The sequence below is a fragment of the Centrocercus urophasianus genome, unplaced genomic scaffold (assembly GCF_019232065.1).
Source record: "Centrocercus urophasianus isolate 14NV4802_14NV808 unplaced genomic scaffold, USGS_Curo_1.0 seq_21, whole genome shotgun sequence".
Lineage (NCBI taxonomy): Eukaryota > Metazoa > Chordata > Aves > Galliformes > Phasianidae > Centrocercus > Centrocercus urophasianus.
The window spans coordinates 5424929-5441232 of record NW_024884767.1 but is presented as its reverse complement, the minus strand read 5'-3'; the positions used below and the strand labels follow the sequence as shown (position 1 = coordinate 5441232).

Below are 16304 nucleotides of genomic sequence, written 5' to 3'. Positions count from 1 at the left end.
CTTAACTGAAAATGTATTAAATAACATGACATCAGAAGTATTAGTGAAAACATAAAAATTTAACTGCATAGTTAAATTAGTAATCATACCTATACTTTCTAAATACTTGTAAGGGGACATAGCTGTACTTATCACAACACAGACAACTGTAAACGAATTTTCTTTCAGCTGTTCAGAATAGCTAACAGTACTCCAGTCCACTCCTGTCAAGAACAACCTCCTTTATTACCTCTGTCCTAAAATAGTTTTCTTTTTCAAAAAGCTGCTGTCAAACTGCCAGATAGGAGAGGGATGGGGAGGGAAGAGGAAGGGAGGAGAAGCTACTCACACATGCCCATGGAACTGACAGAAAGGAAAGTAAAGATTTGCTTAATTTACACTTAGAGACCTCAGACTTTTCTTACCTGAGTACCCAAACAAGCAACCATCATGTGAGTGAGAAGTTTAGCTGCAAACATTGCACATCTGGTGCAGAAAAGGTGAGAGATAATAGCCAAAGTGAAACCTACACAGGAACAAGAAAAATGGAAATTTAAGGCTTCGACTGATAAACTGTGCTACAGAAAGACAACGTTGGCACTTTTGAAGGTGCAGATCATGATAAAAAAAATAAAATAAAAGAACAAAAACTTAAGAGAACATTAATTTTGTGTCACACTTTCATCACACATGAATTTACTTTTAATATCTATTTTTCAGAGGACTGGGAGCTACAATAATTACATAATGTAAAGCAATCATTTTTGCAAAGTGTATTTTTTAATTTCTGCATATGGAGGATTGCTATAATAATTAAGTATAAAGCAAAGAACTCATAAATCTCTCATGGAGGAGACTCAGAACACCACTTAAGGACCTGAGGGATACACCAAGAATCTCTTTAGCATATTTTTTTGGTGATTGCATTACTTATATGTTCTGCTTGCACAGTGCCCAGAAACAAGTGAAGAAGGAAGTACTTTACTCAGGACTGACTACAGTGCACAAATGAAATGCAGTGTGAAAAGTGCAATGTCAATAATCTTTAAAATTTAGATCTCTTTCTTCTCTGAGGCCTTGAGCCTTTTTTAAATGCTACCATAGCTGTCAGTAAAAATAATCACGATCCTGGTTAGTTTAAACTCTTGTTCTTCTCCCAAGATGTCAGACTGCAGTTGGGACGCAGAATGCAAGGAAACTCTATACACGACAGGGAGTCTATCACCCTCAGTTTGTCACTTCTGAGTGCAAACTACAAACTTAAATTGTCAAAGAATTTTCAGGTGAAGTACAATAGTGATTGAAAGACTTGACAAAAAAGGATGACTTTACTGCTGCGACAGACAGAGAAGGGTTTAGGGTTTTAGGTTTTTGCCCTAAATAACTGTCATCTTCCACTTTCGCATGGTTCAATAAATAACATATGGAAAACAACACAAGGAAAACAACATACTTCTCTCCTGCTCTGCATTTTTCTTCAGTGTGAAAATTTCTAAATGTACACATACCAGCCCTGATAGCAACTTATATAGAATGAAGTTAGTTAATTCTCCTCCAGTTAAAAAGACTGTCATGAGTTACTAAAATTGTTAAAAATCAATCAATCTTTCTGGTCATTAGAGGCTGATAATTAGAAAATTGTATCTACTGACCTGAAATGCAGATGAATCCAGAAGAGAAAAAGGCCTCATTGTATGAAGACAAGTCGTCTGTTTGGGCATACACCGCATAAATGGACATATGAGAACAAGCGCACTCCACGTAGTTTGATGTGTCATCAATCACTCTGCAGAACCCACTATCAGATAACCAACTGCAGAACAAAGATTTACAAAGTTGTAATTGGATTTGTGTAATGTACATGGTAAGCAACCTTGAAAACTTTTACTGTATCTCTAAAAAACAAAGTTTTCTAAACTATTACAAGTATGTAAATACTTCATTGTGATCTCTTTCCTAATAAAGCATTTACATGAAATTAAAATATTGTTTATAACCTTGTTTTCACTTTTGTTATTAAAAAGAAATTCTGAATAGATGATAACGAATGTCTTTTTTCCATTAAAGAATTTCTGTAGTCATATTTTTAAAGGTTCTGCAACAAATATGGGGCTGATTGTTCAAACTGTTTGTCACTTGCACTATACCTTATTCCACTCTGAAGAATAATTCATTTTATACTGATACTTGTTGTTTTGAAATTACCATCATGTTCTGTTTGTCCTTCAGTACTGCTGAACTGACTTGGGAAGAGGATAATGCAGGTGACATATCTAATAATTTCTAATGGAAAGTATATCTTGTCTATGATAGCAACTAGACAAATTGGGAGATTATAGGTACATCCTGCTGCCCCTCCTTTCTGCAAAGAAATAGTTTATACCAGCTTCAGACTGATCAAGCCATTTTAATGATATCAGAGTCAAAACAATTAGATCTCACAGAGTACAGAACAAAATTCTCTTTGAATTCACCAATTTATTTTGTGTGAATAGGAAAGACACAGACTGAACATTGGAGCACTGGAGAATCACAAGCAAAATTGTTCCACTGTTTACAATAGTATGAATAGTATGGTAAGAACAGAAAATGATGAGAGGTCTGTCATCCCTTCTGAAAAACATTAAGTTAGTAGCACTGATATTCAGAACAAGCAGCTGGTGTCTTTTCTGTAAAAAAAAATAATCATAGCCTTATATGCATTGTAGCTGGTAACAGAGAGTGGTATTAGGGGAGCTAAAACATGATCATTCTGATCTTACTCTTCCACAGGCATCCTTTTTGAGCCACTATGGAAGACAGATTACTGGTCTAAATAAATCCTACGTCTGCCCTTAAAAAGTTTTATTTTATTTCACTTATACATTTACTTCTCTTATAGACACAGAGAAAAGACTCTATGACAGCAAAATTAGTAATATCCTGAGTATATCAGTGACTTGAAGCAACCCTGGACAAGCATGTTTAATAGTTTACTTCTGTAAGAATGGATTTTAAGTGCTGTCTGAAAACAACTGTAAAGAGGTAAAAAATGTTAAGAATGACAAAGTAATGCAATTCTGGAATTTATGGCCTGTCAGCTCTGCCTCATTTTTACATATGGTATTTTGGTGAAATAAGTTAAAAGTAGAAGTCTTAGAAATGCCTCAGCTACAATAATTACCTAGCTTATTGTACAAAATTTTTTGTACAGTATTATAATGTCTAGAAAAGTAAAAAAATAAAAAATACATAAAAGGAAATGGGAAGAATTTTATACTTACAGGTGACCTAATCACAGTTATCACATTTTAGACAAATACACGGGTTCACTGGAACATTAAACAGATGAATAAAATAACCTTTCTGAAGCCTGATTCCAAAGGAGACATAGAGACTTCTGTGGAACAATCCGACTTCCTGTAGCATAAATCCGATAAATTACTTCATTGCTGTCTTTCAAAGGGTGTGAGCTCTGACTCTTTAAACTCATAGAAAAAACCTGAAATTAAATACGGATTTTACTGAAATTCCTCAGTCAGTGCTCATTTTATTCAGAAACACACACACACACACACACTATTTTAAGTGAACCTTGTTTGTTTTGAGCAGTACTTTAACTGAGTTGATTTATTGTAAAAATAAATTGTATTATTTTCAAACCTTGTTCTTTAGGGCAAGTTCTTTATCTCCAGTGAGAAACCACTGCTGACTGCTGTATTCTGTGAACTGTATAGATTCACAATTCTCTTCTTGGGGAGGAGATAATACAACAGAGACCTTTAATAAATGCTCAGGCACTTGAATAGAATCCCCGTCTCTTCCATCAAATCTGTGTCCATTGATTTGCTGAGGATACCAGTTGTGAGCCATTATTGCAATGTATGGACAGCTATCAAGGATATTTTTGCCTCTGTTAAAATGGAAAAGCAACAGATAAGGGGAACTGAGCTTCAGCTCAGAGTGATTCAGAGTGATTCTAAAGTGTATCTGTAATTAATACATTATTCCTCCATAATTTAAGGTTTTAAGACATTTGATAGACCTTCAGCTGCTGAAAAAAAAAAAAAAAGGCTGGAGTATTATAGACAAAGTATCTATGCATGTAGTAATTACATATTCCAAATCCTCTGTTTCCCCTTAGGGCTTTGTTTATCATGATGTACAAACAAAATTACTCCCTGGTAAATAAAGTTATTCTTTTTATAACTTGATGTGGAACGGAGTCTACAAAAGGAAGAGACATCGAAAATGATGACCTTCTAGTCGATAATGCAAATAAACTCAGAAAAAAGAATTGTAACTTGCAAGTTCTGTTCTGAGTAACATCTGTATGTACATCATTTACTGCCTTTCATGCTGAGATAGACCTCAGACCCCCTACAGAAAGAAATAGGAAAAAAAAATTACATTTCCAAAATAAGCTGAGATAGGAATCTAAATCATGCTGATATTCACAGACGTGGATTAGGGACACCTTTATTCTAAAATTCAGACAGATAATCATTAATAGATTCTCAGTGGGAGAAACACACTGTTTAAAAGCACCTGTTTCATAAATGATGATTATCTACTTCCAAAGCCAACTAATGCCCCTACACATTTCTGACCACAAGATACTATGCACTTGTAGATCAAGATAGCAATTTAACATAATTTAAAATAATGTTCAAGTGAACAAAACCAAAGACAAAAATCACAGAATCCCACAATTAAGGTGCCAGTAAAACTTGTGGCTTCCTTACTCTCACTCACCCAAGCCTTAGAAGTAGCTCCCCACGATGTAATTACAAATTATTTTCCCAAAAATATTAATGGTCCTTTTTCCTGAGAGTTTTTGAACTAAAGCTAATGAACAGGTCTGAGACTTTCTAACTTATCCTCACAGCTATCCTGTATCAGTGCACAGGTTATTTATGACACCATGTCGTACTGCCTATACTGCATTTTGTACAACTGTTGCAGAGCACAACACAGTGTCGTTAATGCATCATGATAGGCAACACCCATATCTAAAAATTCCACTTAAACGTTCTCATGTCTATGTCAGCATTCTTTGTCATCTATTTCAAGTAAAAACTATGAATTCACATTCACTAACCTCTCCCCTGGTGATCCACACATTATCTCAGTCAGCAAAGAAAAAGCAAACTTCTCAGTCACGTCAGCAAGCAGGCTATATCCTCGTGTGTCCTTGCGTTTTGGACTAGCGAGAGCACAGAGTATCTCATAGAAAAGACTTCTACTTTTACCAGTGAGTAAATGTTTGTCACCTATATCTGTAACCTATTGTGAAGAAAAAAAATATTGAACAGCATTCTATGCACAGAAGTCTGCTTAAAACATTTTCTCACACTGAACTCTTTTATCATTTACTACATTTTAGTTTCTCTACCAGCGTTATTTCTGAAAGTTCAGGAAACTTTTTTCAACTTCTAATTGCTGCTACCAAGATATGAGGAGCACTCTACTGACAAAATTACATAAAGATATGCTTACTAAATGGAGTTGATAAAGAACCCATGTGGTATTCATTCTTTCAGAAAACAAAACTGTTATCCTTTGGAGAATTTTTGACATGAAGAGTGTTATAACGTCCAATAATGTCTACATGCTTGTTTTCCAGTTTGTGTGCATTATTCCAGAGGTGCAGAAGAGCCAGAATGCCACAAAAGTAGACTACTAGACTCAGACTTCTTACAGAATTTAATGCAATGCTAAAGTGCCCAACTATAGCACCAACTCGATTTCCAAAGCTACTGCAAGAGTAAAGGCAAGCTACATGCCTAGTTAAGAGTACAGTGGACTCCAGTTGGCCATAGTATGATCTGTCCTTGTGCTGACATCAGAAGCTACGAAAAACTTACTGTATTGTGCCAGGGCTAGAACCAACAAAGATGCCTTCAAGAAACAGTAAGTTCTCTAAAAGTATAGCACTGAATAAAATTCTGTACAGCAGGAAATCGTGAGCTATGTGTAAATATGCAAAATTAATATTGGTTGCTTTTCTCAATCTAATTGTTCTATGATTTCCTGTCATCATCCTCATTAGCAACAAATTTCTTCCTTGACTGTGGTAGCTGTGATTTCTATTTTTGCTTCCACAATCTGGGAAGTAAATTCTGGGTCCCTGTTGTGAATTATAACTTTGATCTTATTATAGATCATACTTATTGAAGTCATTAGTTTTTCAAGAAACACCAGGAAACATTTACCTTATCTATTACGTGCATCACAGCAGTGAGCTGTTCTTCAGTTGTTTCTGCGGCCACCTTGACATTCAGATTCTGAAGGACTCTTTGTAAAATTGCGTCATCAAGAGGCTGATGCAGTTGATCAATCAGCATCCAGAATGGCAAGGACCCCATGTCTGAGACAATGGTGACATTAGCAACACCATAGACATCATCTACTCTGGCACCTCCTGTGGGATTAGAAAGCACAACCTGGAAGCGTTTAGGAAATGGGTTTAATGACGCTGTCTTTGGAGTAAGGGTCACATCAAGAAACTTATTTCTTTGCCCAGGTTCAAAAGTCAGCAGACCTTCTGCTCTGGCAAAATCTTGTCCCGCAATAGCTGGAGATATGAAAGTCCGACCAACAGTTTCAGGCTTTTGCAGTTCCTTAAAACAAACCAAAAGAGTTTCAGGTGACATGATGACAGATAAGATTGTTCAAAAAAAGCTGCTGTTGAACAAACATATGTTAAGTGGGTAAACTTCAGTTGCATAAAACAAAATCTCCTTTCAAAATGTACTTCCTAAGAGTGATTATAACTATTACATTATATGAAATATGTCCCAGAAACAGAAATCTATCACTTTTGATCACTGGGAACCTAGAAGAAAGAATTACATAATGTCCGAATCAGTAAAGAGGTTCTCTCTCTTTTTCCAGAAAAAAAAAAAATAATCACAAAGCTTTTCTGGATAAACAGAAATCAATAAGGTGAATTCCAGAAGGATCCATGTAAGTTTATATATGTAGGATGAAGCGCCATCAATTCAGCAAGTAAAAACTCTGTAAGTAAAAACTATAGAAATGCAAAGTAAATGTTCCAGAAATATGTGGCAAAAATAATACGAACTGGTAAAAGTTTGAATTTCAGTATACCTACTTTGAAGAAGAACCATCAATTTAAGACTAAAAGTAAAAAAAAAAGTTTACTAAAGTAAAAAAACCCAAATTTTTAGAATAAATACAGAATACATATAGAATATATATTTTATTATTTAATATTTATAGAATAAATGCACAAGGCAGACAGATTAACTTATCTGGGAATGCTATGCAGCATCATTTCCCCATGAAGTACCATTATTTTTTACTTTATGTGAGGTTTGTAGGAACTGTTTCATTCTTCACATTCTTGTTGTCAGTTACCATAACTGTGAATTTATATCTGGTAATATAATAAACCTTCCTTATGTGGAAACTAACATTCTGAACTACTGCTCAAATGTATGAGTTTTCAATAGTTTTTAGTCATTTTAAGTACAGAATATAACCCGAATCAAGTGTTCTTGAAAAGCTCTCTTACTATATAGAGCAAAGATTTTTATTTGTGAAGTATTAGAACCCTTTTGAAAACATTTTGGTTTAACTAGAAAAGTTTACTTATGGAATAAATAAGATATTTTTTGAATTTGCAGGAGAACAGTAGAGTGAATCAGTGTGGTGTCCACATGTTCACATTTACTCTAAAGTAAGATCACATCATCTGTGTCAATTCTAATGAAAATCATAAAAATCACAGGATTCTAATTCTTGGCTTGGGTTGTAAGAGGCCCTGAAGACTATTTACCTCCCTGCTGCAAGCCGATTGCCATCTACTAGACTAGTCTGCCCAGAGCCACATCAAACCTGACCATGAATGCCTCCAAGGATGTGGTACCTAACCACTTCTCCAGATAGCCTGTGCCAGTGCCTCACCATCCTCTGAGTAAATAATTTCCTCCAAACATCCACCCTAAGTCTCCTGTTAGTTTAAAACCATTCTTCCTTGTTCTGTTACTATAAAAACATGTAAAACGTTAGTCTCCTTCCTGTTTATAAGCTCCCCTTAAGTACAGGAAAGTTGCAATGAGGTCTCCCCAGAGCCCTCTATTCTCCAAGCTGAACAAAAGCAGCTCCCTCAACCCATCTTCACAGGGGAGGTGCTCCAGCCTTCTGATCATTTTTTTGGCCCTCCTCTGGACTTCTTTCAAGAGTTCCACGTCCTTCTTGTATTGGGGACCTCAGACCTGGATGCAGTACTCCAGATGGTGCTTCACAGCAGAGTAAAGAGGAACTATCACTTCCCTGTCCCTGCTGGTCATCCCCCTTATGTTGCAGCCCAGGAGGATACTGTCGGCCTTCCAGGTTGCAAGTGCACGCTACTGTCTCATATTGAGCTTTTTGTCCACTAGAACCCCCAAACCCTCCTCCACAGGGCTGCTCTCAATGAGTTCTTCTCTCATTCTGTAGACATATGAGATCACTTCAACCCAAGTGCAACATGTGGCACTTGGCCTTGCTGAGTCTCATTAGATTCACATTTCGAGCTTGTCCAGTTCCTTCTGGATGGCATCCCTTCCTTCCATCTTACCAACTGCACCACTTGGCTTGATGTCATTTGCAAACTTGCTGAGGGTGCACTCCTCCCCACCCCATTATCTGGGTTGCTGATAAAAATGTTAAAGACCACCTGTCCCAAGATGGATCCCTGAAAGATGCCCTTCACCTGGACATAAAGCCATTGACCACAACTCTGCTGCTGCAGCCATCCAATGAATTCCTTATCCACTGAATACTAAATTTTTCAAATCCATCTCTATTCAACATCTCTCTCCAACAGTAACCATGTAGTGTGGACCACGTCAAATGCCTTGCAACAGTCAAGGCAGACCACATAAGTTGCCTTTCCTTTGTCTACCAATGCCAGCAGTCCATCATAGAAGACCAACAGACTTGGGTGATGGATGATCTGCCCTTGGTGAAGCCACACTGGCTGTTCTGGATCAGCTCCTTGTCTTGCATCTGCCTTAACATAGCTTCCAGAAGGAACCATTCCATGACCTTTCCAAGAACAGAGGTAAGGCTCACTGGCCTGTAGTTCCCTGCCAACACATCTTAAAATTGGGAGTGATTTTTCCCTTTTTCCAGTCACCTGATAACCATAGCCTTTCAATATAATGGAGAATGGCTTGGCAACTACATCAACCAGATCCGGCAGGACCCTGGGATGCATTCCATTGAGCCCATACACATATTCAATTTCATGAGGTGATCACGCACTTGCTCTTCTCTTAAAGACAGAGAAATTTTTCTCCCCAGACCCTGCCTAGAGGTTCACAGACTTGAGAGATGTAGGAAACATGATTCCCAGTGAATGCTGAGGCAAAGAACTTGTTGAGTACCTGAGGTTTCCTCCTTGTTCCCTTCCAGCAGAGAGTTAGGAATATGGAAATAAGTGGTAATGACTAGTTCTGATTACCAGTGGTCAATACAGATAAGAGTCTGTTTCCACTAAGAGTCTCATATTTTATACCTGGTGTAACGTATCCTCAAACCTAAAACTGTTTAAAATAGAATTGGTATATAAAAAATGGGAATGGATACAGAACTATAAGGAACTGTCCCTTATTTTCAGCCTACATATCCACTGGGCAAAAGCAATTCCTTTGTGAATCAATATCTAAATGGTAATAACCTCTTGGCTGGAAAGAATGTGAGAATTTGTAATGGCATATTCTAACTAAAGTAGTGTTCACTTGCTTTATAATGCACGAATGCATCAAATTATCTCATGCAGTTAAAATAGAAACATATGCAATACAACTACAAAATGCAAAGCCCCTTACTTAGAACGCTGATGGCATAATACTGATCACACAATGTTTTCTATAAAAACTGTTTCTTGAATTTTTTTTTTTCTTTCATAAAGTCCATCATATTCTAAGTAGATCAGATTAAGTGCTATCCCAATACAATAGATGAGCCCTCTTTGCATCCCGTGCTTGATTTTGGAGTCAAACCCTAAGGAATTTGAAGAAATTATGGTTTTAGAGCTGTGCAACTTCTATTAGAGGAGTATCCTCATCATCTGTCAAAGAAAATGAGGTATTCCTTTGAAAATAAGAGGGTCAGCAAATGATAGGATATTTTTGTGTTAAAGCTACAAATACAGAAAAAAAAATAATGAGGATGATAAAATTCACCTACGGACAATATTTTCAATCAGAGGAACAATTTTCATGGTTAGTACATCAAGAACATGGAAAAAAAATCTGAAAGAACTCTCTCATTTTCTAAGACTGAACTAAGCATTAATAGATCTCTGGCCTAACACTGTAGGTATGTTGTTTGGTCAGCTACATCATTACAGTCTTATCCATCATGATAAAGAATTAGCTTCAGAGAAATAAACTTCAAAAAACTGAGTTTCAAAAGAACCTTAGGACAAAGAATGAAACATATTTAATGACTGACTGACCATTCTCTTTGAGGCTGCTAGAAAGTACTATGAACAATATCACTGTTGACAGTGCAGTGAAACCAAATCTCCTTACTAATGGACAAGTAAAGCAGTTTACCAAGCAACAAACATTTGACTGTTTCCTGCAAAAAATGTTAATCACAGTCAAAATTACTTCAAGAGAATAAGCAACAATTTAATAATACATCATTCTTACCTGCATGTTGTAGCTAACCTTTGTGATTACCGATGTACTAGAATCTCTAAGCACTTGCAGACTGATTAAAGTTGTTTTCTTATGAGCCACAGCAAAACGAGATCCCACAGCAAAATATATTAAACCATGAGGTGCATCACTTTCAAGAACTGTTACAAATGCAAATCGGGCACTGCTGTTCAATGCAGCTCCTGCACTTACAGCATACAGCTCAACAAAAAAGTATGTTTCAAATTCAGGTACCTGTAAACAAGGAACAATTTTCATATCATTAAAGGATCTGTTAATTTCTACAAGCTTTAAAAAGTGTATACTTTTTTTTTTTATATGCAGTGAATTACTTGCACTAACACTTATCACAAACACTTTTATTGCAATATGCAGTATGACAAAGCATATCCTCAAAATAATGTTGCAATAGGCACCACATTGTCACGTGCAATAGTGACATCTGAGGTTTCACCCAATGATTGCAGTAAAGCAGCTGTTTATACATTACAGTTATTGATATTTTTGCTATAAGACATTATAGTAAACTCTTTCAGTGCTTCACTTTCCAGATTATGGAGTTACATGTGCAGTGTTTTCTGATAAATGTGCACTTTCTTCTTGCCTTATAAAAAACATGTCACGCCTAATTATCTGTGGAAAAAAACGCACAGGAGCAAGATACTGGGGGTTAAATAGCATATATTTTTATTTAAGTTGCTGTTAAGTAATTCTTAAGTCATTCTTTAAATAGACTTTATCTTTAAATCTTGACTAATGGATGGCAGGCTCTAATTTATTGGAATGCCACAGGAACCTTTTGACTTCCATCAGCAACTGGTAGATTAGCACGCATTTGAGTTGCATGTCTCTGCAACTGCTGCACAGCTGTTACTAAAGAATCATGTCTCTCCATTAAACTAAGCAACCTGTGATTCACTACTGTATATATTTTATTAATTTGCTCTTTAATTTAAGAATAACATCTGAAGAAGGAAGATGGCTCTCTTCATGAACTATGACTATGTATCCTTATTGTTTTCTACCTCTTGCACAACACTGTAGAAAGTAGTCAGAAAAATGGAGGAAAACTTCTTTTCTGTTCCCCATGCTTCAGTTTTGACACTAGCCCAGCTGATAGGATAATTTCCTGGGAAGTTTCAAACTTTTTGAACACACTGTAAGAATGAGAAACATTAATCCCACATTTCTTAATTGCTCTATTACAATTATTACAGTGATCCTCTTATCTTCAACAACAGTGACTGAATGTTTTGTTTTAATTAAATGATAGCTGAGTTTTTGACTTTGAGCTGGCCTCTCAAGGCAGTTAGGCTTACACATACCCAACTGGCAAATGCTAAATGGTTCCAGTGGATGATGGCTGCTAAACCAGACTTCACTACTCTCAACCTGGATATGTACAGATTTTCAGATGTTGAGTTCTTACACAGTTCTATGATTGACCAGCATTCACAGATCATCATGTGAGACTTAAGTAAAAAAAAATACGTAGAAGTTGTACTAGAAGTTTTTTGGTGAACACTATTATTTTTTAATAGGATTTTTTTTTATAGGATATGGTTCATAAAAATCACACAAATGAGTGTTTGACAGTTAAAAAATTTTCTGTGCGAAGGTTGAGAATTTAGCATATGAATGAACGTTTCAGTGAAATGACACCTTCCTGTTTTTTTCCTATAGTTATGTGGAAAGTGAGACCTGTAGTTTACTCTTCAAATTAAATACTCAACTCTTTTCTGAATTTTAACCAATCACAATGGAGGCAGTAAAAACTTGTAAATAAAATCTGTTTTATTTACTGAGAAACTGAGAAACTGAGTGGATGTTGTTTTCAAGCCACATCTTACGCATCAGTTCCTTAGTACCAGAGATTTATTTTTTCATCTTGACAAATCACAATTCAGTGACACTGTGCTGTACCTAAATGTACATTAACTACTTACATTATCAGGTTTTATTTCAATTGAGATGTTGCACATTGTTTGACCTGCCATGCAAGTAGTGGATCCCAGCACAGACACAAGTTCGTTCTCCAAATTCACACCATCTTTCAGAAGAACAGCGCTTGTTTCATTAAATGTCACACGCCAAAAGACCTTCACATCTTCAAATGCCCTATAACCAAATTTAAAGAATAAACGTATTCAAAATGAACAAAGCAACAAGCTGACTTAGGATGGAAAACTCTGTAAATACTTCTTCTCAAATATGCACAGAAAAAATGTATGCATACAAAAAATAACACGGGAAGGAAATAAAGCAGTGATGAACACCCACATTCTTCTTGACTTTTCCTTTAGAAAACATGGTATCAACTGCAAAACAGACACTGGTGTCTGAAATTCAAGGATGTACTCAATTACTTTCTTTAATACTATGGTAATCAATTGTCTGGAAAACCAGTCAGAATCTGACTTTCCTGTAAATCTGAGGAACATAGAACATTTGAGGATATTTGTTTAAAGTACATATAAATGTACAACAAATGCATACATTAGAAAAAATACAGTCTGTGCTACTCAAGACACAAGTATAGTTCTAACACTTAGGCACCGTGTTAATTACTCATTCAAATATTCATACCCTCTATATACTACGCAGGAAGATGAGAATTTCAATTTCACTTTCAGCAGTGCAAATCCTTAACCTAAGCAAAAATTTCACAGCCATGCAGCAGCCACATAGTGAGGTTTCCCTTTTTTGTTTAATAGAAGTGCAGTGACAGACCTAATCATATTAACGCCTATTTGCGAAAATCTGGGAAATTATTAAATGAGCTGGAAGGCAAAAACTATTTTAAAAATTCTACAATAACCTCTTCCACTACCAGCAGCACCCTTGATTTAAAACAGAGTATACGCAGAGTACGAATCAGTTGCTGTCTGCACCTGTTCGATTGCCTTGCAACGACCAGCAGCACCTCTCTGTTTTCTGAGTCTTCATCAAGTATAAGACCACTTTGTACTTCTGGAATGAATCCCAAAATGCCATTCTGAAGATCACTTCCTATATAGGAAACAGCCCAAGAAATTAATTAGCTAGGAAATTAAGTTGGGACTAAATTATATTTTTTCTCTTAAAAAAAAAAAAAAAAAAAAAAAAAAAAAAAAAGATTAAAAAATGGGTACCAAAAGTATGCTTTAAAGGACTACTGTAGGATGCCTCAAGAAAATTTCCTTTAGTATTACTCTTCTTTATGTACATTCCTTATTTATCTCCAAATTCACATGTTGGCATTTCTGCACTTTATGTATTTTAACCTACAGAATTCCTTTGAAAGAAAATTTCTTACGAGAATCCTGGTACCATCTGTGAACATAAATCTATATTTTCACCAGTTATCAGCGAACTTACTGAATTTCTGTCCTCTGATATCAAGAGGCTAGGTGTTAAAGCAGTCAAGAACAGTTTCATAAACTTTATTTAGAATCACCCTAAGAGATACCCACTCCAGTTATAACATGTCTACTTAGAACTTATAACTGTTTTTTCTAAACAGAAATTGTCTTCGTTGTACCCCTAGATTGTAACTTTGTCATAGCTGGTTATGCTTCCTATGACCTGTAAAGATTCCAAGGGCATGACTTCACCTTTCTTATTCCACCCAGCCACTACCTTGAATTCAGTTATTTTCCCGTATTTGTAATTTGTTTTCTTCTTCTCTTTAATTCAACGTATGAAACTAGAGAGCTGGAAAATACTGTGTTGTTCTCATTAGAATGTAAATAGCTTCAGAAAAGCAGCAAAGGAGAAAACAAGCAAACAACCAACCGACCAAAGCCCGAAACAGAGCTTAAACAGTATCAAAATACAGAAACACTTTCCCTGTTATTTTTATACCTCATAAAGCATCAGGCATTGTGGAAGTGACAATAGGAAAAAAACCACAAAAAACGAAAAACACCAAAAATGCAGTGCCACTACATATAAGACAAAACCACTAAAACTTAGCCTTTCCCTTCATGATAGGAATGTGAGCAGAGATGAGCAGCATCTATAAGCGTATTTTGAGCTAAATTGCTAATGGATGCATATTGGGCTTTAGTATATTAGATGTTTTTTCCAAACTGAAAAAGTCAAGATTTGACAACATAATACCCTGTTTATTTTCCAAGAAAAAAGCCAAAGTTCACATAAATACTTTGAGAAGCACCTATAGTTATTTACTATTATTTAATTCCAATACATTTACTTATTTAGAGGAGGAAAACAAAATAAACTGGTACCTGCAATAATCACAGTTGCAAAAGCAGCAAATCCATATTCATCCTTTCCTTTCACAATCTGAGCTCCATGTTTAGGATCTGAGAGGAAAACATAAAACAATTCCTGTCCTTCAGGCTCATCATCATCAAAAATGTTTATGGACACCTTGCTTTCTCTTTCTCCATCCAGCAAAGTCAGAGAGACTGACTGTTCCTCAAAATCTTCTCCTTCATTTGCCCACGTATAGTTTGATTTTCCATAAACATTTTCAAAAGGATATAGATCTACTCCACTCTGTGCACTTATTCCTCCAAAGGTTTTAATGGTTACTTCAATATCGCCAGTAAACCCCTGGGTCCTTCTGATATTAATTATCACTGTGTTGAGAGTATTATTGATTGCATCTTCTTCAACATAAATAAACTCTGGCCCCAAACTTAGTATTCCATGAAGAATATCATTAGCCAGGATATTAATTGTTGCAACACTGAAAGCTGGATTTAAACGTGGACTCCAGTCAAGTTTAGCAGGTTGAAAATCCAAAATTTCAACAGCAGTCAAATTTACAAAAAAATATTCCTCAATTTCAGAAAGAGTGTCATCAATTATTGATATTTCTATCATGGCATTTGTCTGAAAATGTGCAAATATAAGCTCCCCATTATGAATAGGCCTAAAGTCCTCTAGTGGTTTGGCACTTCCTGGAGTAGTCTGATATGTCAATTTAGTGACATTACTTCGAAATCCAAACAGTTTTTGGACATGTAGTGTGACTGACTCAACATCTTCTTCAACTGAAATGAATGTTGAGTTAAAAGCAAACTGGAATATCCCCATTGGCTCAATTTCAGCTGTTGTAAATCCTGATCTGAAAAAGAACAGATATTGCAAATTGAATGATCAAACAGGAAATAAGAAATTTAGAAGACACAGAATAGTTTCCAGTGAACACTGTAAGAAATTGAACTAAAAGAAAAATTTGTAACACTTGAGGGAAGAAACAGCAACTATACAAGTTAAGATGTAAATAGATTTTTTTAAAACACTGTTTTAAAACATTGCCACACAGCCTTTCATAGGCTTAATACAATCTCATTTAACACAGAATAAAGGATATATTAAGGAAGGACTTCATGAGAAAATGGAGAGGGAAAAACAGCTATAATTTTTTCTATTGTGGACAGAAAGCAGGGAGATACATTACAATACAGCCTTTCAGAGAAATGCCAGTCATAACTATAGAACAAACTTCCTGTAGAAAATGAAAATTGTGGACTACACTGATGATAGTAGATCTACCATTTTAGCCAGGGAGCAGAGAGAATCTATTTGAAGACTTACAGTGGGATTTTGAAGTATCAACCATACCCTGTCAATATTAGTCATACTTTTTTTTTTTTTTTTCCAGATTTGAGCACCATTAATAAGTATCAGTTTGAACTCTACTATATTCAT

The 16304-nt window shown here is 35.8% G+C and overlaps 1 protein-coding gene across 1 annotated transcript in view; it reads right to left on the bottom strand.

Moving 5' to 3' along the window:
* ADGRV1 (adhesion G protein-coupled receptor V1) overlaps positions 1–16304 on the bottom strand; it is a 267806-nt gene that overhangs the window by 134295 nt on the left and 117207 nt on the right. Inside the window, exons 75-84 of the mRNA XM_042822761.1 lie at positions 14870–15717; positions 13532–13649; positions 12587–12758; positions 10632–10874; positions 6174–6581; positions 5060–5244; positions 3622–3871; positions 3321–3460; positions 1632–1792; positions 405–505 (exon numbers count right to left, since the gene is read on the bottom strand). Of these exons, the coding sequence (XP_042678695.1) occupies positions 405–505; positions 1632–1792; positions 3321–3460; positions 3622–3871; positions 5060–5244; positions 6174–6581; positions 10632–10874; positions 12587–12758; positions 13532–13649; positions 14870–15717 (2626 nt within the window). The remainder of the gene's footprint in view (positions 1–404; positions 506–1631; positions 1793–3320; positions 3461–3621; positions 3872–5059; positions 5245–6173; positions 6582–10631; positions 10875–12586; positions 12759–13531; positions 13650–14869; positions 15718–16304) is intronic.